We start from the raw sequence: 25,561 nt of genomic DNA, 5'->3' as shown, positions 1-25,561 counted from the left end.
TAATGGTGTTACTGGACTCCCACTTTGTAATAGCAGGATATCTCCAGGTGCCACCTGGAAGTTGGCAACCTTACCCAGGAGACATGGCAGCTCAGACACATGTCTGCTCATGGGAAGATGACTTTCGACCCGCACTCCCAGTCTAGTGCCATCACTTCTGCTGGAATAAAAGGGACTAAATCTTTCAGGTGCCTGAGCTTCTATTTCATCATTCGAGGTCTCACAGCCTTGCAGATTTAAATGGGCAGGGGTGGTCAAACTGTGGCTTGTGCGGCTCTCGAAGCCCTTATCACTGGCCGGCTTGGAGAAAGCATTTCTTTTTAAATCACTTGTCAAAGCCAAGTTGCTTTCTTTCCACCTCTTCCTCTCCCTTCCCACCCTCCCTTCCAAATATCTGATGTTCATGTCTTGTGGCTCTCAAACATCTGACGTTTATTCTATGTGGCTCTTACATTTAGCAAGTTTGGCCACCCCTGGGCCAAAGCCAGGTGAAATTATGTCCTCCTTTGCAGCCTACAACAAAGGCGAGGGCGAGGGGCCGCAGAGCGCCCTGGGAAAACCTGTGGGAGACAACCCCCCCAACCCTGAGGCAAGAAAGGGGCGACAAACGCAGGTAAGGATGCCTCAAAAGCAATTAAATGAGTGGGGTTTGAATCAATGGGTCAGGCGGCGGCCAATTGTGGGAATATTTCCAGCCAGGAGGCGGTGGGCGGGGGCTGGTTTCTGCAAGGCTACACTGCAGTAGGGTTGCCAATTCCAATCCAAGAAATATCTGGGGACTTTGGGGGATGGAGCCAGGAGACTTTGGGGGTGGAGCCAGGAACAAGGGTGTGACAAGCACAATTGAACTCCAAAGGGAGTTCAGGCCACCACATTTAAAGGGACCGCACGCCTTTTCAATGCCTTCCCTGCACTGGAAATACTGAACGATGGGGGAACCTTCTTTGGGGGCTCATAGAATTGGACTCCTCGGTCCAATCTGTTTGAAACTTGGAGGGCATTTTAGGGCGAAGCCCTGGATGCTACGCTGCAGATTTGGTGCCTCTGCCTCAAATGACAGCCTCCCCAGAGCCGCAGATACCTGCAGATCAATTCTCCATTAAACCCTATGGGAATCGGCCTCCATAGGGAATAATGCCCAGCAGACATTTCCCGCCCCCCGTCCTCCTCCTGATGACTCTGAAGCGGGGAAGGGCCTCCAAACCGGGGGATCGCCTGCCCCACCTGGGGATTGGCAACCCTTCACTGCGGCCGGGCTGCGGTCTTCTGGCAGAGGCTTTATTCTGGCCTAGGGAGATTCGGCTCCCTCCCTCAGGCTTCAGCCGCCACCCCTCGAATCCCCCTCAGGCCCCTTTTCCCGCCCTTTTCCTCCCTCGTCCCCCACAGACACTTTCCTTGCTTCAGAAGCGCTCGCTGAGGGGGAGAAAAACAGAAGGCGCCAAAACCGGCACGCGCGTCCTGCACTCAATCTCTCCCGCTCGCCAATGACGCGGCGGCCTCGGCGTCTGGGCCCTCCCCCATTGGACGCTTGGCGCGCAAGGGCTCTTGGGATTTGTAGTACGCCTCAGACTTTTTCGGTCGGTGGTAGAAGGTGAGAAAATAGCGCGAGCAGGGAGGGCATTTGGTCCGCCATTTTGCTTGCCTGGCTAGGGAGGTTTGCAGAATCTGTGCCGCGTTCCACAATTAAGATGGTTGCATCTTTGATTTTGATAGATTTATTTCCTTCACTTATGTTGCCCCCTCCCCCGCAATTAAACCCAAACAAAGTGTGACTTATGAACTAAACTTGTTTATTCCAGTTTGGTCCTTTCATCTCACTTTGCAGCTCACCATCTACCTATACATAAGGATTCCCAACTTCCATTTCAATGTATCTGAAAAAGTGTGCCTGCCCATGAAAGGTTATACCTTAAATAAAACTTGGTTGGTCTTAAAGGGGCCTAGGCTTCCCAATCCCCAGGTCCCAGCAGGGGATCCCCCGGTTTTACAGGCTTCCCCCCTCCCCCAGCCAGCTGGCCAGCGGGGGAAGCCCCACCCCCACAGCCATTATGCACTCCATGAACGATTCCCATAGGGAATGATGGGAATTGATCTGCGGGTATTTGGAGCTCGGGGGGGGGGGGGGATGTTTTTTGAGGTAGAGGCGCCAAATCTTCAGTATAACATCTAGTGCCTCTCCCCAAAATACCTCCCAAGTTTCAAAAGGATTGGACCAGGGGGTCCAATTCTATGAGCCCCAAAAGAAGGTGCCCCTATCCTTCATTATTTTCTATGGAAGGAAGGCATTTTAAAAGGTGTGCTGTCCCTTTAAATGTGATGGCCAGAACTCCCTTGAAGTTCAATTATGCTTGTCACACCCTTGCTCCTGGCTCTGCCCCATGTCTCCTGGCTCCACCCCCAAAGTCCCCAGATATTTCTTGAATTGGACTTGGCAACCCTACTGCAAGGGGAGAAAGCCTCGGAACAAGACCATGCTGCCTCTTTCGTCTGTGCGGGTCCCAGGCCGGCGAAAGGACCAGATTAACAATTAGGTCAAGTAGGCACTGGTCTATAGACTTTGGGGGTGGAGCCAGGATAAATTAGGGGTGGAGCCAATATCAAGGCTGCGACAAGCATAATTGAACTCTAAGGGAGTTCTGGCCATCACATTTAAAAGGACAGCACACCTTTTCAATTCCTTCCTTCCATAGGAAATAATGAAGGATAAGGGCACCTTCTTTTGGGGCTCATAGAATTGGACCCCCTGGTCCAATCTTTTTGAAACTTGGGGGGTATTTTGGGGAGAGGCACTAGATGCTATACTGAAAATTTGGTGCCTCAGCCCCAAAAAACAGCCCCCCCAGCGCCCCAGATACCCACGGATCAATTCTCCATGATTTTCTATGGGAATAAATCTCCACAGGGAATAATAGAGTTCCCAGCAGACATTTCCCTCCCCTCCCCCCGTTTTCTGACGACCTTGAAGCGGGGGGGGCCTCCAAACCAGGGGATCCCCTGCCCCCACCTGGGGATTGGCAACCCTAGGCATGAGTGAGTGCAGGTGGGGCAGGATTGGATTCCACCAGGAGCCTAAAGAAGGGTGGCTGGGTTGGGCATTGCATTTATTTATTTATTTGATTTATATCTCGCCTTCCCCACCGAGGCGGGCCCAGGGCAGCTTACAACATAAAAGCATCGAACAATAACATTAATAAATATTAAAATACATATTCGATAATTTACAGTCGTTTAAACAATTAAGACAGTTAAGACAAAGGAAAAGAAGCAGTCTATTAATTTGGTGTTAATCTGATGGTGACGGGCTTCCTCCGAAATTCTTAAATGCCAGTCAGTTGTATGCTAACCGGAAGAAGGCAGTCTTGCAGGCCTTGCGGAAAGGGCAACAACAACTCTGCTGTGTAGGACACCCCAAAGAATAAAGCCTTCAGGCTTGGCAGGCCCGGGACCTCTGGCTGCAGGAGAAGAACTGCTTCAGGCCTCCACTCAGGGAGACTTACAGCCCAGGCTCAGCCTTCTAGAGACAGGCCAGGCCTCTACGTGGGGCTCTTCAGAGGCTAAAGGCTCCAGATGGGGGCAAGAGGGGCTTCAGCTTTCCCTGCCTTCCTGTTTGTGGGAAGCATAAGGTCTGCTGGGCCTTCCAGGTCTCCTCTCTTTATTTAGTCACGGCTATCTATTGCGTTCCGAGTCCGTTTCAAAGTGTTGGTATTGACCTTTAAAGCCCTCTATGGTCAGGGGCCTGTCTATCTGCGGAACCGCCTTTCTCCACATGTTCACCAGAGAGCACTGCGTTCAGGGACAAAAAATCTACTGTCCATCTATGGACCAAAGGAGGCTAGGTTGCGTTTGACACGGGCTAGGGCCTTCTCGGTGGCAGCACCAGAACTGTGAAATGCTCTCCCAGAGGCCATAAGGACCCTCCGGGATCTTTCTACTTTCCACAGGGCCTGTAAGACCGAATTGTTCCAACAGGCCTTTGATATCTAGCCGGGAGAGAACTGCCACCCCACATCATTATAGAGTTACTATGTGATCACCATCAGAAAAGAAGAACTCGCTTATATTGCAGTGGTACAGCGCCACAAAATGGTTTTAAATTGTAACTATGTTTTATTAGTTTTAACTTGTAAATATGAATGTTGTTAGCCGCCCTGAGTCTGCTCGCGGAGAGGGCGGGATAGAAATGTAAAGTAAGTAATAAATAAAGTAACGCTGCTCAGCATAGATCAGGGGTGGCCAAGCCGTGGCTCTTTCACACATATTGTGTGGCTCTCAAAGCCCCCACCGCCCCGTCGGCCAGCTTGGAGAAGGCATTTGTCTCTCTAAATCACATCACCAAGCCAGCCAGCAGCCCGGAGAATGCATTTAAAGTTAAAGTTTATTTATTTATTTACTTTAAATTTGTATGCCGCCCACTCCATATATGGACTCTGGGCGGCTCACAGTCATAATACAGCGGTACAACACATTATGATTATAAAATTAAAACACACATAAAACAATTTATGAGTTAGAGCTTAAAGATGGTGCTATAAAATTTCTTACATAGGCGGTCCAGCTTCGTTTTAGTTCTTAATTCTTTATCTTACTCTATTAGGTGTCTCCATATTGGTTCTTAATTCATTGTCTGTCTTTCTTTACACCTCTCTCTTCCAGTTCCCCATCTATTTTCATCCCTCCCTCCCTGTTCTGTGGCTCTCAGACATCCTGACGTTCATGTCTTGCAGCTCTCAAACATCTGATGTTTATTCTATGTGGCTCTTACATTTAGTAAGTTTGGCCATCTGACGTTTATTCTGTGCAGCTCTTACATTAAGCAAGTTTGGCCATCCCTGGCCTAGACTCTCTCAGTGGTGAAATGAGCTTCCTTGACCCACTCAAAAATTATATTCTGCTTTGCATATCTAAAAGAAACGGCAGAGGGATTTGGAAGTTCTTGGCTTTTGTCCAAAGTGAACGACCACCAAAGATGCTACAATTCACGGTGGAGGGGTGGGGGGAAGGGAGGGTGTCCAAGCACCAGGCTGCAGCTTGAGATCTCCCAGAATTGCATCTGATCTCCGGGTAAGAGCAATCAGTTCACCCGGAGAAAACGGCTGCTTGGGAAAGTGAACTCTATGGCATTATATATCCCATTGAAGTCCCTCCTCTCCCCAAACCCTACTGATCTCTGGAGATCAGTTGTAATCAATGTACCCTCTAAGCTGCAGAGTCTTGTGAGCGAAAATTGTTTGTGAGCTACTGACATTCAAGTTGTGAGCCACTGCTACACAAATTAGTGTGCTCCCGGGTCATCCTTCCCGAGCTAAGACAAAAATGTGTGAGCCAGAGGCTAAGAAAACACTGTGAGCTAGCTCACTAACTCAGCTTAGAGGGAACACTGGTTGCAATAGCAGATCTCCAGCCACCACCCAGAGGTTGGCAACCCAGAAACATCCCTTTAAACTGGCCGCTTTTTCCGAGAAACCGTCAAAGAAAACGAGTCTTTGGTTTTAACTAGAGTTAAGCCAGTTCAACGCTGTCAAGATCTGCGCCAAAATTAGACCACCCGCCTCCCCCCACTGTTTACAGAAGTTGCCAGCAGAACATTGTTTACGGTGGGGAAAGAAGTGAAAACCGGAAGAACTTGCATTTTGAACAGATTACGGTACTATGAACCGCCTCTTAAAGCGCCGAGCGGGACTCGAACCCCAGATCCCCAGAGCCGAAATCCTGCCATCGATCCCTCGGCGCGCGGCTTTTCTTTCCCGGGCCTGCGACGGTCGCGCTCTATCGATGATTCCGCGGTCGACTTTCTGGCTGCCTGCAGCCTGCGATGGCGACGCCGATGAAGGAGGAGGTGGAAGCACGTGGCTTGTTCAGCCAAGGCGTGAAGGCTGTGCTGGGGAGCTGGCCTGTCTTGCAGGTACGATTCAGGCAGAAAGGCAGGTGCTGGGCAGAAAGGGCCGCTCGCGGCGACTGATTTCCCAGGATCAAAATCTTTGCAAGGAGCCTGTTTGATCAGAATAAAGTCTTGTGTGGATACGTTGATATCCCTGTTAAGCCTAGAGCTGTAGCCGTGTTGGTGTATATAAATCCAAGTGGGCAGCCGTGTTGGTCTGAAGCATTAGAATAAAGCAGGAGTCAAGTTGTACCTTTAAGACCAACAAAGTTTTATTCAGAACGTAAGCTTTTGTCTGCAAGAAGCAGACTTCATCAGACAATAGGCTGGAATGGCAAATAGTCCTAAATATAGAGAAAGTGGGCAATGAATTAGTATACAAAATCATGGAAATGTTTGTTAGCAGATTAAGAGAAGCATAATTTGGGTTGCGGTGGTTGCTAGTTTATGTTAACTGGGCTGCATCAACAACTCGTGTTAGATCTTAGGCTTGGTCCCAGTTTCAGTTTCTTGTAATAACACGGTAGGGCTGCATAATCATTTTGTGCTTCGATATCCTTAAATCTTTGAGAAATCAAACTTCTTGCATACTTCTGCCCTCCCTCTAATAAATTTTCAGGATCTAACCCAATTGATTTCAGTTTATCAACTACTCTATGAGACCATTGGGGATAAGGAGTTGATGTCAGAAAATCAGGGATAAGCCCCAACGGGATCAGATGAGTTTTAACCTCTATAGTTACACCTCTGAATCCAGACATTCAATGTGACTGTAGATAAACCAGCTTCCTGTCTCAATATCAAACTTGGCGTACCTTTCGGGGTATAAAAAAGTGCTCTAAGAAATTTCGATTGCACTAACTCCAATTCTTTAATTTTACTCACAGACAATATTTGCGTTCCATAAATAATCTGAGGGAGAACTTTGCTCAAATAAAGTTTAAGAGCAGCTGGCACATACTAGGCTCCCTCATTCCTAAAGAAGCGCAATATAGCATTTGTGCTCTTTTGTAATGAACATGCTGTATATTGACTATGACGGGAAGCCCTGCCGTTAAATGTAAAGGTTAATCCCAGATATTTAGAATTTTTAACCTGATCTACCTGGACCCCATCCATTATCCATTTAATTTCTTTGAATTTTTTATGGAAGCGCATAATCTTTGTTTTTGAGTAATTTATTGCAAGTGACTCTTTTTGGCATTGCGTGCTAAATTTTCCCATTGCCCTATTTAGACCCCCCTCTAGATAATGAGAGGAGCACGGCATCGTCTGCATACATTAGGACAGGAATCTTTCTTCCTTTGCCTAAAATGGGAGCTAAGCTGTCAATTTCATGCAGGTGGGTTATTAAACAGTTGACATACAAGTTAAATAGAAAGTGAGCAAGAAGGCAACCCTGCCTCACACCTTTTTGCGCTTGAATGGGTTTTGATAGCTTACCATCTGCAGTATATCGTATTTGTAGAGCTGTGTTTTTGTATAAATTAACCATCAACAGTAGTAATCTCTTGTCTATGGTAGTCTGATTTAATTTAGCCCATAATCTTTCCCTCACAACCGAACCAAAGGCTGCTTTCAAACAACTCGTGTTAGTGTATATCAGGAGCGGCCAAAACTGTGGCTCGGGAGACACATGTAGCTCTTTCACACATATTTTGTGGCTCTCGAAGCCCCCATGGCCCAGCTTGGAGAAGGTGTTTTTCCTCTTTAAATCACTTCTCCAGGCCAAGCCTGCCAGCAGCTTGGAAAATGCATTTAAATTTAAAGCTGCTTTCTTTTTCCACCTCTCTCTCCCTCCATCTATTTGCCTTCCCTCCCTCCAACATCTGACGTTCCTGTCTCGCAGCTCTCAAACATCTGAAGTTTCTTCTATGCACCTCTTACGTTAAAAAAGTTTGGCCACCCCTCGTCTATTTACAGGCTTTGTTTTGTGTGTTTGTGTGCGCGTGTGTGTATATTTCCCATAAGGTTTGCTAGTTCCTAGTTTGGGTGCTGAAATTGTACTGGGGATTTGAGGGTACAACGGACTGATAGCATGTAGCTGTCAGAATGACAGCCCAACACCCTGAACAGGGGTGGCCGACTTGCTTAATGTAAGAGCCACAAAAAATAAACTTCAGATGTTTGAGAGCCGCAAGACATGAATGTCAGATGATGGAGAGCCATGAAGGAGGGAGGTAGATGGAGGGAAGGCAGAGGGAGAGATAGAAAGAAAGCAACTTTAACTTTAAATGCATTCTCCAAGCCACTGGTTCTCTCAGCTTGGGAAGTGATTTAAAGAGACAAATGCCTTCTCCAAGCCAGCCAACAGGGCAGTGGGGTCTTCGAGAGCCACACAATATGTGTGAAAGAGCCACATGTGGCTCCTGAGCCACAGTTTGGCCACCCCTGACCTAGGAGATTCTTTACTCAGATGTAAACATCATGAGATCTTATGGTACTAATTTCCATAGAAATACAACCTTGACTCGGAAAAAATTAATCTCATTTAGTAGCTGTTTTGACAGTAAGATGCATAACAGCATATAGAAAAAAATGTGATCAGAAAGCAGGAATATCTGTTTTGAGAATATATATACAAAGAAGTGTCCTTGCACAAGAAAGCTCGTACCTTGAATACACTTTTGTTGGTTATAAAGGTGCCACTGGACTCCAAATCTGTTCTGCTGCTTCGGACCAACATGGCTGCCCACCTGGATCTGTTTTGAGAGTAGTGTTTCTGAACAGGCTAGGGTTAGCAGCCTCTAGGTTGGGCCTGGAGATCTCAGATTACATCTGATCTCCAGGCGACAGATCAGTTCCCTGAAGAAAACTGGAAGATGGACTCTGTAGCCCCTCCTGTCCCCGAACCCTGTCCTCCCCAGGCTCCACTTCCAAATCTCCATGAATTTCCAAGCTGGGAATCGCCAGCAGCTGTTGGTTTAAGAGAACATAAGAGAAGCCATGTTGGATCAGGCCATTGGCCCATCCAGTCCAACACTCTGTGTCACACAGTGGCCAAAACCCAGAGGCCATCAGGAGGTCCATCAGTGGGGCCAGGACAATAGAAGCCCTCCCACTGTTGCCCCCCCAGCACCAAGTATACAGAGCATCACTGCCCCAGACAGAGAGATCCATCCATACCCTGTAGCTAATAGCCACTGATGGACCTCCGCTTCATATGTTTATCCAATCTCCTCTTGAAGCTGTCTATGCTTGTAGCTGCCACCATCTCCTGTGGCAGTGAATTCCATGTGTTAATCACTCTTTGGGTGAAGAAGGACTTCCTTTTACCCATTCTAACCTGACTGCTCATCAATTTCATTGAGTGCCCACGAGTTCTTGCATTGTGAGAAAGGGAGAAAAGGACTTCTTTCTCTACCTGTTCTATCCCATGCATAATCTTGTAAACCTCTATCATGTCACCCCTCAGTCTCCAAGCTAAAGAGCTCTTTAAATCTTTCTTCCTAGGGAAAGTGTTCTAGCCCTTTAATCATTCTAGTTTTCTGCACTTTTCCAATGCTATAATATGTTTTTTGAGGTGTGCTGACCACGATTGTACACAGTACTCCAAATGAGACCACACCATCGATTTACACAGGGGCATTACAATACTGGTTGATTTGGTTTCAGTTCCCTTCCTGATAATCCCCAGCATAGCGTTGGCCTTTTTTATTGCAGTCGCACACTGACTCAACATTTTCAGTGAGTTATCTACTACGACTCCAAGATCTCTCTCTTGGTCAGTCTCTGCCAGTTCACACCCCATCAACTTGCATGTATAGTTAGGATTTTTGACCCCAGAGTGCACTTGGCCATGTTGAATCTCATTTGCCACATTGATACCCATTCGCCCAGCCTTGACAGATCCGCCTCACAATCCTCCTTGGTTCTCACCTCTATGGACAATTTAGTGTCATCCACAAACTTCGCCACTTTGCAGGTTACTCCCAACTCCGAATCATTAATGAACAAGTTAAAAAGTATCAGACCCAGTACTGAGCCCTGCTGTACCCCACTGCTTACCACCCTCCACTGTGAAAATTGCTGAGCACAAGGCTCCTCAGGGGAATTATTGGGAGGGACAGTGCTGCAGATATGTTGGCCCCAGACCACACAGGGGCCTTTAAAGTTTGTGGAAGGAAACAGTCCTTTACGTACAGGGTTGGGAGGGGGCCATCAACTTTTCAGCTTCAATGGTGGAGGGGGGGGATATATGGCACTTAAAGAAGAGACTTCTTGGTAAAATCTGCTCTCGTAGGGACCTGCATAATGCAAGCAGAAATAAATAAAAGGAGATCTGTTGCTTTTAAATAGGGATGTTTAGAGAGTGTAGTTTCTCTTAGGACAGGAAAAGCAGAATTGGGACATAGAATCATAGAGTTGGAAGAGACCTCTAGGGTCATCTAGTCCAACCCCCTCCACGATGCAGGAAACTCACAAATGCCTCCCCCTAAATTCACAGGATCTTCATTGCTGTCAGATGGCCATCTAGCCTCTGTTTAAAAATCTCCAAGGTAGAAGAGCCCACCACCTCCCGAGGAAGCCTGTTCCACTGAGGAACTGCTCTAACGGTCAGGAAGTTCTTTCTAAAATGAAGCCGGAAACTCTGTTGTTTTAATTTCAGCCCATTGGTTCTGGTCCGACCTTCTGGGACCACAGAAAACAATTCCACACTATCCTCTATAGGACAGCCCTTCAAATACTTGAAGATGGTGATCATGTCACCTCTCAGCCACCTCTTCTCCAGGCTAAACATCCTCAGCTCCTTCAACCTTTCCTCATAGGACTTGGTCTCCAGACCCGTCACCATCTTCGTCGCCCTCCTCTGGACCCATTCCAGCTTGTCTATATCCTTCTTAAAATGTGGTGCCCAAAACTGAACACAGTTCTCCAGGTGAGGTCTTACCAGAACAGAGTAAAGCAATACCATCACTTCACGTGATCTGGACACTATACTTTTGTTGATACAGCCCAAAATTGCATTTGCAATTTGTGGAAGGTTAAGATGCTATCCCAGCTGGCCAACTGTTCTCATGAGAATGAATCCAACATCAAGTTCTGTTTTTGTTCCATTATTCCCCAGGGTACTGTAAACAGAGACACGGAGGTTCTTTGCAAATGGCCAGTGCATGATATAAGAGTTGTTAGAGCTGTTGGGAACAGTGAACATGCAGGTATTCCGTTTAGAAGCTCATTTATTCAATTATAAACATTTGGTGTATCAGGAAATCTGCCAGATGTTAGTTCTTGAGGCAGCGGGCAATTTTACAATATAGTTTAAACCAGGGGTGGCCAAACTTGCTTTATCGTAAGAGCCACATAGAATAAACATCAGTTGTTTGAGAGCTGCAAGACATGAACTTCAGATGTTTGAGAGCAGGAAGGAAGGCAAATAGATGGGGCAAGGGCAGACGGAGGGAGAGGTGGAAAGAAAGCAACTTTAACTTTCAGTGCATTCTCTAAGTCACCAGCTGGCTTGATTTGGAGAAGAGATTTAAAGAGAGAAAGAGCCAGCTTGGAGAAGGCGTTTGTCTCACTTCTCCAAGTTAAAGTGGATTTGAAGTTAATGTTGGTTTCTTTCCACCCCTCCCTCCCTCTTGTGTCTCTCAAACATCTGATGTTCATGTCTTGTGGCTCTCGAGCATCAGACATTCATGTCTTGTGGCTCCCAAACATCTGGCATTTATTCTATGTGGCTCTTAAGCAAGTTTGGCCACCCCAATCATAGATGAAGACAGGCATAGAATCTTAAAACCAGTCGAAGCCAGTTTTTTACTTGCAGTGTGAAAACGGCTCTGTAACCAGGTGTACAAAAGTACATACAAGCAAATCAGTGGATTGGATGGATTGGCTCATGAGTAGAGTCATTAATCTTGACTCCACAAACGGGCAGAATGAGATTTTAAAAAGGCATATACAAGCTGGAACAGGTCCAGAGGAGGACGACGAAGATGGTGAGGGGTCTCGATACCAAGTCCTATGAGGAAAGGTTGAAGGAGCTGGGGATGTTTAGCCTAGAGAGGAGGCGGCTGAGAGATGATAGGATCACCATCTTCAAGTACTAGAAGGGCTGTCATATAGAGGAGGGTGCAGTATTGTTTTCTGTGGCCCCAGAAGGTCAGACCAGAACCTGTTGCCACATTGAAATTAAATCAAGAGTTTCCAGCTCAACGTTAGGAAGAACTTCCTGACCGTTAGAGCGGTTCCTCAGTGGAACAGGCTTCCTCGGGAGGTGGTGGGCTCTCCTTCCTTGGAGGTTTTGAAACAGAGGCTAGATGGCCATCTGACAGCAATGAGGATCCTGTGAATTTAGGGGGAGGTGCTTGTGAGTTTTTTGCATTGTGCAGGAGGTTGGACTAGATGACCCTGTAGGTCCTTTCCAATTCTGTGATTCTTTGTTCAAGTGTATTTTAATTCTTACCTAGATTTTGCTATTGGGGGGTGGGGAGGAAACCTTCGAGAGCCGAGTGGTAGCGTTATCACTAACGCTGGCCAATAAAACTCTTCCATCGTAGCTTTAAAACAATCTCCAGGGGAGGAGAAATTGGCTTTCCCCCAAAAGGCGTGAAGAATGGTTTCTTCTTTTCTCCCAGAACTCAACCCCAGACTGAAAAAAGCATTCACGTGTCCTTAAGGGTAATGGAGGAACTATCAAATTCCCTCTGCCCCTTTTAAAATATGACATCTGTCTTAACCCAGAGCAAAAAGTCATGCATTTGTACTATACCAAGCTATCTTTCCCCTGGGAACTTGCTTGAAGCAGAACTACCCAGCTACTATAAATGACTGTTGCCTTATCTTCCTCTGTTGCAGATTGCTGTGGAAAATGGCTTTGGCGGGGCGTACAGCCAAGAGAAAGCCGACTGGATGGTGGGGGCCGTGGAGCAGTTCTTCCAAAGCAACGGTGAGGTACCGAAACGGGAGAACCTCCTATTGAGCCCAGCTGCAGGCTGCACAGGGCTTAACTTGGACCGATTCCCCTTTGAGGACTAGATTGCATTCAGAATGATGCAAACACCCAGAGTGGGGGGGAGGCTGTACAGAGCAAAGGGCAGGGCCTTTTTTGTAGAAAAAACCAGCAGGAACTCATTTTCATATTAGGCCACACCTTAGCATAGGGCTTTTTGAAGAAAAGGCCCAGCTGACACTCATTGGTGTATTAGGCCACGGCCCCTGACGTCATCGCCATTGTTTAGCATAGGGCTTTTGGGAGAAAAGGCCCAGCTGACCCTCATTTGCGTACTAGGCCACGCCCCCTGACATCATCACCATTGTTTAGCATAGGGCTTTTGGGAGAAAAGGCCCAGCTGACCCTCATTTGCGTACTAGGCCACGCCCCCTGACATCATCACCATTGTTTAGCATAGGGCTTTTGGGAGAAAAGGCCCAGCTGACCCTCATTTGCGTATTAGGCCATGCCCCCTGATGTCATAGCCATTGTTTAGCATAGGGCTTTTTGAAGAAAAGGGCCAGCTGGCACTCATTTGCGTATTAGGCCACGCCTCCTGACGTCATCGCCATTGTTTAGCGTAGGGCTTTTTGACGGAAAGGCCCAGCTGGAACTTATTTGAGTATTAGGCCGCACCCCCTGACGTCATCGCCATTGTTTAGCATAGGGCTTTTGTCGAAAAGGCCCAGCTGGAACTCATTTGCTTATTAGGCCATGCCCCCTGATGCCAAGCCAGTTGGAACTGCGTTTCTATGTGTTCCTGCTTAAAAAAAGCCCTGGCAAGGGGTTGTGATTGTTAGTTCAAACTAGAAATGGGAAGATCCAGGAAACATTCAGGAGGAAAAAGGCTTTTTAATGCAACGTTTTATTCTCTCAGAATGTCTAATATGGGGTTGGCCAAACTTGCTTCACGTAAGAGGCACATAGAATAAACATCAAATGTTTGAGAGCCACAAGGAAGGAAGGAAGGAAGGAAAATAGATGGAGGAGAGGTGGAAAGGCAGCAACTTTAACTTTAAACGCATTCTCCAAACTGCTGGCTGGCTTGGCTGGAGAAGTAATTTAAAGAGAGAAACGCCTTCTCCAAGCCAGCTGACAGGGCGGTGGGGGATTCAAGAGCCACACAGTACTTGTAAAAGAGCCACATGTGGCTCCCAAGCTGCGTTTTGGCCCCCCCGGTCCGCTATGAAGATTTTTATGTGAGACATTCTATCCCACTAGCAAACGGTATTTCCTCTGTAAACTGTAGACATATACAAAATTTTCAGGTTTGTGTTATGGACTGACTCTGTCCACAGTCTGTAGACCTCTGAGAACTTGTGTGGGAGGGGAAATTCCTCCCCTTTCCTCTCTCTCCCTCCTTCTCCCCCCCCCCCATACTGTTGCGTGTTCTGAGAGCTCTTGTCAGCGTTTCATTTCTGAGTAAATTGCATGCTTCTTTAGCTTCAGGTGGATTTTAACCACCCACATTTTTAATTTGAGGTTTTAGATTTTTCTGATTCCATATGGCTTTGTTGCATGCATTTTTTTTTTAATCTGTGCCATGTGCGGCTATGTTGAGAAGTAGATCTATGATGTTTTCAAAGCAGCAATTTGACTTGATAAGTAAATACTGCATATATTTTAATTTTCCTCCCAGATGTCAGTTTTCCAAGGAGGCAGAACCAGTTTTCTTTCTCCCCTTAAGAAGATGTCAACATTTCTGGAAATGTTACATCCCTGCAGGGCTTTTTGCATAGCCAGAACACCTTTTGCATATTAGGACACACCCTCCACCTCGATGTAGCCAGTCCTCCTGGAGTGAAGAAGAAGAAGAAGGTTTTATATCTTGCCCTCCACTCTGAAGAGTCTCAGAGCAGCTCATAATCTCCTTTGCCTTCCTCCCCCACAACAGACACAATGTGAGGTGGGTGGGGCTGAGAGGGCTCTCACAGCAGCTGCCCTTTCAAGGACAACCTCTGCCAGAGCTATGGCTGATCCAAGGCCATTCAAGCAGCTGCAAGTGGAGGAGTGGGGAATCAAACCCTGTGAGGTGGGTGGGGCTGAGAGAGCTCTCACAGCAGCTGCCCTTTCAAAGACAGAATCTCAGAGCGGCTCACAATCTCCTTCCCTTCCTCCCCCACAACAGGCACCCTGTGAGGTAGATGAAGATATTGGATTTATATCCCGCCCTCCACTCCGAAGAGTCTCAGAGCGGCTCACAATCTTCTTTACCTTCCTCCCCCACAACAGACACCCTGTGAGATGGAAGGGGCTGAGAGGGCTCTCACAGCAGCCGCCCTTTCAAGGACAACCTCTGCCAGAGCTATGGCTGACCCAAGGCCATGCTAGCAGGTGCAAGTGGAGGAGTGGGGAATCAAACCCAGTTCTTCCAGATAAAAGTCTGCACACTTAACAACTGCACCAAACTGGCTCTTTACTTAGAGCCCTGCAAGCTCTTGGAGGATTGGCTACATCGGGGGTGTGGCCTAATATGTAAAGGAGTTCCTGCTACAATAAAAAAATCCCTGCAACCCCTGGTCAGAACTCCAAAATCCTGGCTGGGATCTTTCCAACATGGTGTGACAGGAGGGGCCTGTTGATTTCATTTTCTGTCATGATATTGCTGGGTCAATTCAATGTGCATCAGGATTTCTCTGTGCAGGAAACCTCTCTTTAAAAAAAAAAATTCTTCTAACTATCCCAAAGCATAACAGAGGCAAACTAGACTCTGGAGTGTAATTTTTATTACACTTCGAGAAATTTCAAGAATGTAAACTGGGCCTTTCGTCTGACAAGCTGAGCGTCCAGACCATGGATCCTTGCAGAAGCACATCAAGGGCTCATGTTTCATGTTCCCAGTTCTAGCAGGGAGGCAGTGTTCCCTCTAAGCTGAGCCAGTGTGAGCTAGCTCACAGTTTTGTAGTCTCCAGCTCAGACATTTTTGTCATAGCTCAGAAAGGACGGCCCTAGAGCAGGGGTGGCCAAACTTGCTTAAGTTGCAGTTTGGTGTAGTGGCGAAGTGCGCGGGTTCTTATCTGGGAGAACCAGGTTTGATTCCCCACTCCTTCACTTGCAGCTGCTGAAATGGCCTTGGGTCAGCCATAGCTCTCGCAGGATTTGTCCTTGAAAGGGCAGCTTCTATCAGAGCTCTCTCAGCCCCACCTGCCTCACAGGGTTTGATTCCCCACTCCTCCACTTGTAGCTGCTGGAATGGCCTTGGGTCAGCCAGAGCTCTCGCAAGAGTTGTCCTTGAAAGGGCAGCTGCTGGGAGAGCCCTCTCAGCCCCACCCACTTCACACAGTGTCTTTTGTGGGGAGAGAAGATAAAGGAGATTGCAAGCTGCTCTGAGACTCTGATTCAGAGAGAAGGGTGGGGTATAAATCTGCATTTCTTCTTCTTAATGTAAGAGCCATATAGAAGAGACGTTGAGATGTTTGAGAGCCACAAGACAGGAAGGAAGGAAAATAGATGAGGCAGGGAGAGGTGGAAAGAAAGCAACTTAAAATGCATTTTGCAAGGCACCAGCTGACTTGGCTTGGATAAGTGATTTAAAGAGACTCTGTCTGAGAGTTAAAAGATATGAACATCAGGTGTTTGAGAGCGGCAAGGAAGGAAGACAAATAGAGGGGGGGGAGAAGTGGAAAGAAAGCAGCTTTAACAGTAAATGCATTCTCCAAGCTGCTGGTTGCCTTGGCTTGCAGTAGTGATTTAAAGAGACAAATACCTTCTCTAAGCTGACCAGTGGGGCAGTGGGAGCTTCAACAGCCACACAATACGTATGAAAGAGCCACATGCGACTCCTGAGCCACAGTGTGGCCACTCCTTCCCTAGCGCAACCTGTTTTATGCAGCAGCTCACAACCTTAATGCCAGTAGCTCACCAAGAAGAATGTTTGCTCATCAGACTCCACAGCCAGAGGGAGCACTGCAGGGAGGGTAAGGCTCAGGATCAGAGCTCCCTCTAAGCTGCGGAGTCTCGTGAGCAAAAATTCTACATGGTGAGCTACTGGCATCAAAGTGCTGAGAGAGCGATTTGGCCGCTGCATTTATTAGTTTGCTCTGGGGCCATCCTTCCTGAGCTAAGACAAAAATGTGTGCAACAGATGCTAAAAGAGCTGTGAGCCAGCTCACACTAACTCAGCTTAGAGGCAAGATTGGTCAGAATGCGGCTTGTTTCGTTCACTCTAGGAGGGTGGTTGGGATTTGGGTGGGTAGGGGTGGACTGTTGACATCAATGAAATCTTGGTTTACGACGTTTGTCCTTTGGTCCAACCTCTTGGTTGGTGCAGCCAGCTTGGTGTAGTGGCGAAGTGCGCGGACTCTTACCTGGGAGAACCGGGTTCGATTCCCCACTCCTCCACTTACAGCTGCTGGAATGGCCTTGGGTCAGCCCTAGTTCTGGCAGAGCTGTCCTTGAAAGGGCACGCTTCTGTGAGAGCCCTCTCAGCCCCACCTACCTTGCAGGGGTGTCTTTTGGGGGGCGGGGAGGAAGACAATGGAGATTGTGACTGCTCTGAGATTCAGAGTATAGGGCAGGATATAAATCCAATATCATCATCATCTTCTCTTTGCAGCTGACCTGGATCCAGAGGAAGTGGACGATTTCCTCGCGGAGGTGATGAACAATGAATTTGATACCGTGATAGAAGATGGGAGCTTGAGCCAGGTATCCTCCACACATGACCAGATAGAACGAATTGAATGGTTCCTTGGCTCCGGTCTTTTTGTTGTAAAATGTGTTTTCCCCTAGAGAGTTAAACATGGCATAAATATATCTTTGCGTATAGTGTACAAGCAACCAATGATATACTCTCCGCACATATTTGAAGGAAATTTTTGGTAGTATCTCAAATGCCTCCCACTCTTCCTCCCCAAGGGAGGAGCCTCAGCCAATGGAGAAAATAGAGGCAAGACAGGGGAACTACAACTCATCCTAGATCAGCATGGAGGTGGCAGAAGGTCAAGAAAGGGGTGCGCCTCCTCCTGTGCCAGCCTCACTGGCTGCAACCATGTTCTGCATGCTGTCCTGGACTTGGGTGGTGGCAGGTAAAGGTGTGAGAGGGAGCAAACTTACCCCCCCCACCCATGGAAGCGGGGACCCTAAGCGCTAAAAACATTAGTTTTTGCCAAACCCTCCTTGTTTAGGCAGCGAAAATGATCATTTTGTTTCCTGGGGATCATTGCTGTTGGGAGGAAGGAATGGGATGTGAACCAAAAATTGCTGTTGTTGAATGTGTTGGCCTGGCCTGGGATGCCCAGGAGTGGTTGACTGTCTGGTTGATGTACCAACCACCTAATGAACCACCAGACAGCCTGCCTGACCTGGTGGCTTCTGTGTCCAGGTGGGCATTGCAGTTCCCAGGCTATACTTGATTTTTTGTGGCAGGAGTATCTGTGGATCTGGAATCTGCTGAGCCAGTTCCATCGTCAGTTCACTTCACCCTGAAGGTCCAGCTAAGCTTGCCGTGCCTTCCCTGTTTAGGGAGCGAAAATGATCATTTTGTTTCCCGGGGATCATTGCTGTTGGGAGGGGGGAATGGGATGTGAACCAAAACTCATTTAGCGACCCCCACCCCCATCCCCACCCCAAATGATCTGGGAAGTAGATTTTCAGTTATGGCAAGGCAGAACCAAAATTCCACAGCCGGAAAGATGAAATTGACAAAATACAACAGATCATGTAGGAGGGGGCTCAGGCATGGCCATTTAGGCCAGGGGTGTCAAACTCATCTTTTTTTAGGAACGAACCTGACATAAATGAGATTGTGTCGGGCCAGGGCACGTGTGCTCCTATTTTAGATTAGGTAGCAGAGATATTAGCTTTATAAAAGACACAGACAAATGCAGTTAAAGATCTTTTAAAAAAAAAATAAAACATGATTAAAACATTAGCACTCCTTGGTCTTAAAGGTGTTTTCTTTGTATCTCTCCCATGCAATCCAGGGAGCTGGGCGAAGGAAGCTCTGGCTCTTTCCTCCCTTCCCCAGGGGACCAGGAGGGGGAGGAGCCTCAGCCAATAGAAGGAAGAGAGACTTGGCTCAGTAGTCAAGTTTAATACGATCATAGACCAGTCAAATTAAATACAAATAAGGTAGCAGAGATATAAACTTTATAAAGGACACTGACAAACACAGCTAAAGATTTTTTTTAAAACTTAAAATGAAACATATTTAAAACATTAGCATTCATTGGCCTTAAAGGTGCTTTCTTTGTATCTCTCCCATGGGATCCAGGGAGCTGGGCGAAGGAAGTTCTGGCTCTCTCCTCCCTTCCCCAGGGGACCAGGATGGGGAGGAGCCTCAGCCAATAGAAGGAAGAGAGACTTGGCTCAGTAGCTCTGCTGTGCGATTGAGAGAACCTGGCAAAGCAAGGGCTCCCTCCCGCTCTGCCCTCCCCAAGGGAGGAGCCTCAGCCAATGGAGAAAATAGAGGTGTTGCTCTGTAGCTTCTGTGTGAATGAGCAAGCCTTCCAAAGCAAGTTGTGATGCAGAAGGAAGCGAGAGAGAGGAAGAAGGAAGCAGACAAGAGCCAGATGCTCGGGGGCCTGATAGGAGCCTTCCGGGGGGCTGCTTTGGCCCCAGGTTGCATGTTTGACACCCCTGGGCTAAGGCATGGCCTTTTAGGCAGACATGAAGGATAGAAAGTTTTTAAAGGAGGGCGAATTCTGGAACCGGCAGTGTCATTCCAGCTGTGAGTTTCTGCATAGGACTGCACAAGAGTCCGTTTCATCTGCATCCCCTTTTGTTTCGGATTGAGTTTTCTGCCCTCATCGTCTTCCTTGCCAGACCTCTCTGTCTCATCACATCTCATTCTTTCTTTCCCATATCATTTCATTTGTCCCATCGGTGAGGGATTAGTTAAGCTCTTACCCCGTTGATGGCTTGTCCATAACATATGGCAGCGATCATGCACACTAAATAATGCACTTTTAATCCACTTCCAATGCACTTTCCAACTGGATTTTACTGTGTGAACTTGCACAGCTCTCATAACCATCCAGAAAGAGAGAAGAAAATCTCCACCAAGGTGCTGTAGAAATGTCAGATCAAGTGACGTTGCCAAATCCATAGTGCCAAAGGCCATCGCAGGCTTTGAAATCTGAGAGGGTGGCATTACAAAAAGAGGCGAGATCAAGAAAGCAGGAGGGCTTAAGAAGCAATGTCTTGAAACCAGATGTCTCACATGAAAGGGGTCTGGAGGATGGTGGGCAGCTGAACTTGTTTCCTTGAAAGCCATCAAGCTCATACTGAGCTTAGTAATCCCTTTTTTGTAACACTAATCATAGAATCATAGAGTTGGAAGGGACCTCCAGGGTCATCTAGTTTAACCCCCTGCACAGTGCAGGAAACCCCCAAACACCTACCCCTAAATTCACAGGATCTTCATTGCTCTCAGATGGCCATCCAGCCTTTGTTTCACAACCTCCAAGGAAGGAGAGCCCACCACCTCCCAAGGAAGCCTGTTCCACTGAGGAATCGCTCTAACGGTCAGGAAGTTCTTCCTCATGTTGAGCCGGAAACTCTTCTGATTTAATTTCAACCCATTGGTTCTGGTCCTACTTTCTGGGGCCACAGAAAACAATTCCACCATCCTCTAGATGATAGCCCTTCAAGTACTTGAAGACGGTGATCCTATCACCTCTCAGCCACCTCCTCTCCAGGCTAAACATGCCCAGCTTCTTCAACCTTCCTTCATAGGACTTGGTCTCCAGACCGCTCACCATCTTCATCACCCTCCTCTGGACCCATTCCAGCTTGTCTATATCCTTCTTAAAATGTGGTGCCCAAAACTAACACAATGCTCCAAGTGAGGTCTTACCAGAGCAGAGCAAAGCAATGCCATCACATCACGTGATCTGGACACTATACTTCTGTTGAAACAGCCCAAAATTTCATTTGCCTTTTTAGCCACTGCATCACACTGTTGACTCATGTTCAGCGTATGATCCACTAAGACCCCTAGATCCTTTTTGCACATACGACTGCTAAGACAAGTCTTCCCCATCCTATAACCATGCATGGGATTTTCAGTTGTGTTCATTTTGTGCATGTTGACAGAGACTTTTATCAGCAAAACAAAACAAAAAAATCCTCAAAGAATACTCTCCAAAGGCTCCTGCCAGAATTCCACCCCAGGAGGCAAGAACGTTCAGAGAGTTGGCTTGCTACTGTCTCTGCATCCCAGCTCTGGTATTCCTTGGAGGTCTCCTATCCAAGTATTTGCCAGGGTCAGCCCTGATTTAAAAGGTCAAGGTAGTCCCCTGTGCAAGCACCAGTCATTTCCAACTCTGGGGTGACATTGCTTTCACAGCGTTTTCATGGCAGACTTTTTACGGGGTGGTTTGCCCTTGCCTTCCCAGTCATCTACACTTCCCCCCCCCCCCCCCAGCAAACTGGATACTCATTTTACCGACCTCGGAAGGATGGAAGGAGGAGTCAACCTTGAGCTGGCTACCTGAACCAGCTTCCGCTGGAATCGAACTCTGGTCGTGAGCAGAGGGCTCCAACTGCAGTACTGCAGCTTTACCACTCTGCTCCACGGGCTTCTTACCCGTGGCCCTGATTAGCTTCCAATGAATACTCCCTGCAAGCTGTCGAGTCTTGTGAACAAAAATTCGACTTCGTGAGCTCCTGGCATGAAAGTGGTGAGCTCCTGCGTCAATTAGCTTGCTCTGGGACCATCCTTCCTGAGCTAAGGCAAAAAGGTGTGAGCTGGAGGCTAAAAAACTGTGAGCTGGCTCACGCTAACTCAGCTGAGAGGGAACACTGCTTCCAGTATCCAACAAGATAGGGCTTGTCTGAGCTATGAAGGCCAGGGCAATGGAATCTGGTTTCTTTAATGTGCTGTTTGCTTTTATCGTTGTTGTGATCGTTACTCATAACATAAAAGAAGCCATGTTGGATCAGGCCAGTGGCCCATCCAGTCCAACACTCTGTGTCACACAGGGGCCAATATATGTGTATGTGTGTATATATATACACACACATACATATACACATACACTGTGGCTAATAGCCACTGATGGACCTCTGCTCCATATTTTTATCCAATCCCCTCTTAAAGCTGGCTATGCTTGTAGTGAATTCCACATGTTAATCACCCTTTGGGTTAAGATTCGAAGTACTTCCTTTTATCCGTTTTAACCTGACTGCTCAGCAATTTCATTGAATGCCCACGAGTTCTTGTATTGTGAGAAAGGGAGAAAAGGACTTCTTTCTCTACTTCCTCCATCCCATGCATAATCTTGTAAACCTCTATCATGCCACCCCGCAGTCGACGTTTCTCCAAGCTAAAGAGCCCCAAGCGTTTTAACCTTTCTTCATAGGGAAAGTGTTCCAACCTTTTAATCATTCTAGTTGCCCTTTTCTGCACTTTTTCCAATGCTATAATATCATTTTTGAGGTGCGGTGACCATAATTGCACACAGTATTCCAAATGAGACCACACCATCGATTTATACAGGGGCATTATGATACTGGCTGATTTATTCTCAGTTCCCTTCCTAATAATACCCAGCATGGCGTTGGCCATTTTTATTGCAATCGCACACTGTCTTGACATTTTCAGTGAGTTATCTACCACGACCCCAAGATCTCTCTCTTGGTCAGTCTCTGCCAGTTCACACCCCATCAACTTGTATTTGTAGCTGGGATTCTTGGCCCCAATGTGCATTACTTTGCACTTGGCCACATTGAACCGCATCTGCCACGTTGACGCCCACTCACCCAGCCTCAACAGATCCCTTTGGAGTGCCTCACAATCCTCTCTGGTTCTCACCACCCTGAACAATTTAGTGTCATCCGCAAACTTGGCCACTTCACTGCTTAACTCAAAGCATAGATGCGGTATCAAGCAGGGCTTTTTTTGTTGCAGGAACGCCTTTGCCTATTAGGCCACACGCCCCTGATGTACACAATCCTCTAAGAGTTTTCAATAGGCCCTGTAAGAAGAGCTCTGTAAGCTCTAGGAGGATTGGCTACTTTGAGGGGGTGTGGCCTAATAGGCAAAGGAGTTCCTGCTACAAGAAAATCGCTATGAACAAGAGTTTCTTGCCTGTGGACTGGGATGTAGCCTAATGGGTCAGAAGGAGGGTATCTTTCAAACCAGCTCCAAAGTGACAGCGGCTGCAATGTTTTCCCTTGTGCCTGTTCCCGAACAGATTTGTCCCTCTTCCCGTACCATAGGTAAGCCGGCAACTCTGCCTGTTCTTCAGTCAGTGCCAGCAGGGAAACGGAGCAGCAGTGCAGGAAGCAATCGCCCGGCTGGCCCAGAAGCAGCAAGAGGCCAGGGCGGTGGCCGCAAAAGCCGTGGCAGCTGAGGAAAGCAGCAGTGAGGAGGAAGAGGAGACGGAAGAAGAGGTATGGTTCTCTTTGGAGACTGGGTGGAGTTGGACATAAGAAAGCCCCACACTGCAAAGAGCTCTCGTGCAGTTGGAGGGAGGAGCAGAAACGAGGAACTGCTGCGTTCGGTACCGAAGGAACACTAATGCTACGTCAAACATTGGCCCTCAGTGTTCCCTCTAAGCCAGGGGTGGCCAAACTTGCTTAACTTAAGAGCCACATAGAACAAACGTCAGATGTTTGAGAGCCGCAACACAGGAAGGAAGTAGGGAGGAGAGATTGAAATAAAGCAACTTTAAATTCAACTCCAAGCTGCTGGGTGGCTTGGTGAAGTGATTTAAAGGGACAAATGCCTTCTCCAAGCTGGCCAGCGGGCTTGGAGAGCCACACAGTATTGTGAAAAAGCCACATGTGGCTCCTAAGCCACAGTTTGGCCACCCCTGCTCTGAGCTGAGTGAGTGTAAGCTAGCTCACAGTTTTTTAGCCTCTGGCTCACACATTTTTGCCTCAGCTCAGGAAGGAGGCGAACTAATTTATACAGTAGCTCACCACTTTAATGCCAGCAGCTCACAAACTAGAATTTTTGCTCACAAGACTCCACAGCTTAGAGGATTGTTAGCCGTGTGGGCCTCACAGTGCAGTAGAACTCCTGACCAGTTAGGATTGCCCGATGTGGCCGACATGCCGGTGGGGGACTTAGCAGGAGATTCCGGGAGAGGGGAGGGAAGGAGCGCGATTGAACTCCGAATTGAGTTCCGGGTGAGCTGGTGGTTTTCAAGCGTCTGTCCCCACACGTTCCCCCGAGAGTACTAAGATCTGGATCTCAACATCTCCTAGTGATCCCCGGGCTGAAAGAGGCGAGACTGTCGACCACCAGGGGATCGGGCCTTTTCAATGGCAGCCCCCTCCTGGTGGAATCAAAGAACTGGAAGGGGTTAGGGCCTTGCGGGACCTCGCTGAGTTCTGCAAGGCTTGTAAGACCGCTCTCTTCCGGCAAGCCTTCAGTCGACCGTAGGAGAATTCTGGAACAACCGTCGTCCTGAGAATATGAGTAACATCTGATTTGTTAGCATCAACTGTAGATTGTTTTAACTTGTGCTGTTTAACGGTTGTATTGATTTTATGACTGCAGTCATAGTTTACTATGATTTGATGTCAGCCGCCCTGAGCCTGCCTCGGCGGGGAGGGCGGAGTATAAATCGAATTAAACATAAACAAACATAAATCTTCTCAACTAGAAGCTTGAAAACTGCGTCGCCGGGTTACCCATTTTTTAAACTGAAGCATTGCCAGGCAGCAGGGGCAGGAAGAGAACAGGGCTTATTCAGGAAGTCCGTCTTTCGAGGTCGGTCCTGGGTAAGCGGGGACCCCCCTCCCCCCCCCCCCCGAGTTTTAACGTCGTTGGTTTTCCCTCAGGCCATGGAGTGCAGCTCGAACGGAGCCCAGCCCAGCCCCCCTCCCCCCTCAGACCCCGGCCCGGAAGACGGTTGGACCGTGGTAAGGAAGAAGAAGAAATGAGAGCGAGAAAGAGAAATACCACAACGGCGGGATCCTCACGTGGACGGCTGCAAGCGCAGGCCTCTCCCTCCTGTCAGAGTCACGGAATGGAACTGAGATGAGGAGCGATTTGGGGGCAGGATTGACTCAGACCCCTCCCTCTGGGGTTGACCGCGCTGCATTGCTGCCCCTATGCTCCCACACCCTGGAGGGGGCAGCTAGGAACCAGCTGTCAGGGTCCTAGAGAGTACAGAGAGGGCATCCCTTCTCTCTTCAGTTCAACGTGTCTTGTTACTAATGCACTTTGCAGACTGCAGTGCTCGGCAGATAGAGCTGGCCGTCAGGGCCTAGCGACCACATCCAAGGACTCTTCTAAAGCTTATTTAAATTATTGGCTATCGTCGACGCATCAATATCTAGTGGCAGTGAGTTCCACCGCCTCAGATCACCCATTTGTTCTGCTTGTCTTAAACTGCTTCTTACCCGTTTCGTTCACTCCCTGTTAAGTCCCCGCTGGGAAGGAAAGAATAAAGCTTCCCCCGTTTTCACGCTCTGAGCTCTGCTCTTCGTTTCAGACACCTCGAAGCTGTTCCCCTAAATCAGGGGTGGCCATAGTGCGGCTCGGGAGCCACATGTGGCTCTTTCACACATATTGTGTGCCTCTCGAAGCCCCCGCTGCCCCATCGGCTGGCTTGGGGAAGGCATTTAAATCACTTCTCCAAGCCAAGGCAGCTGATGGCTTGGAGAATGCATTTAAAGTTAAAGTAGCTCTATTTCTACCTCTCCGGCCCCCATCTATTTGCCTGCCTGTCTTCCTTCCTCCCTTCCTGCTCTCAAACATCTGACGTTTATGTCTTGAGGCTCACAAACATCTGATGTTTATTCTGTGTGGCTCTTCGTTAAGCAAGTTTGGCCACCCCTGCTCTAAGTTA

At 47.9% G+C, this 25,561-nt stretch overlaps 1 protein-coding gene across 1 annotated transcript; it reads left to right on the top strand.

Annotated features, from left to right (window-relative positions):
• The first annotated feature begins 5,690 nt into the window (after positions 1-5,690).
• On the top strand, positions 5,691-25,180 carry TSR2 (TSR2 ribosome maturation factor). The gene is made up of 5 exons (XM_060253118.1): positions 5,691-5,902; positions 12,677-12,767; positions 17,368-17,459; positions 22,977-23,150; positions 24,549-25,180. Exons 1-5 carry the CDS (start codon positions 5,813-5,815, stop codon positions 24,648-24,650), a joined length of 549 nt encoding a protein of 182 aa, XP_060109101.1. The 5' UTR covers positions 5,691-5,812; the 3' UTR covers positions 24,651-25,180.
• The last annotated feature ends 381 nt before the right edge of the window (positions 25,181-25,561 follow it).

The sequence above is a fragment of the Heteronotia binoei genome, chromosome 13, assembly GCF_032191835.1.
Source record: "Heteronotia binoei isolate CCM8104 ecotype False Entrance Well chromosome 13, APGP_CSIRO_Hbin_v1, whole genome shotgun sequence".
NCBI classification, from domain to species: domain Eukaryota; kingdom Metazoa; phylum Chordata; class Lepidosauria; order Squamata; family Gekkonidae; genus Heteronotia; species Heteronotia binoei.
Note: the sequence above shows the minus strand (reverse complement) of the source record. Positions and strands in the feature narration are given on the sequence as shown.

Bases quoted from the DNA above. Each gene is read 5' to 3' on its own strand.
- TSR2 (XM_060253118.1), top strand. From the start codon at position 5,813: ATGGCGACGCCGATGAAGGAGGAGGTGGAAGCACGTGGCTTGTTCAGC. The intron at 5,903-12,676 runs GTACGATTCAGG...CCTCTGTTGCAG, and splicing joins GGAGCTGGCCTGTCTTGCAG to ATTGCTGTGGAAAATGGCTT. The intron at 12,768-17,367 runs GTGAGGTACCGA...TTCTCTTTGCAG, and splicing joins GCAGTTCTTCCAAAGCAACG to CTGACCTGGATCCAGAGGAA.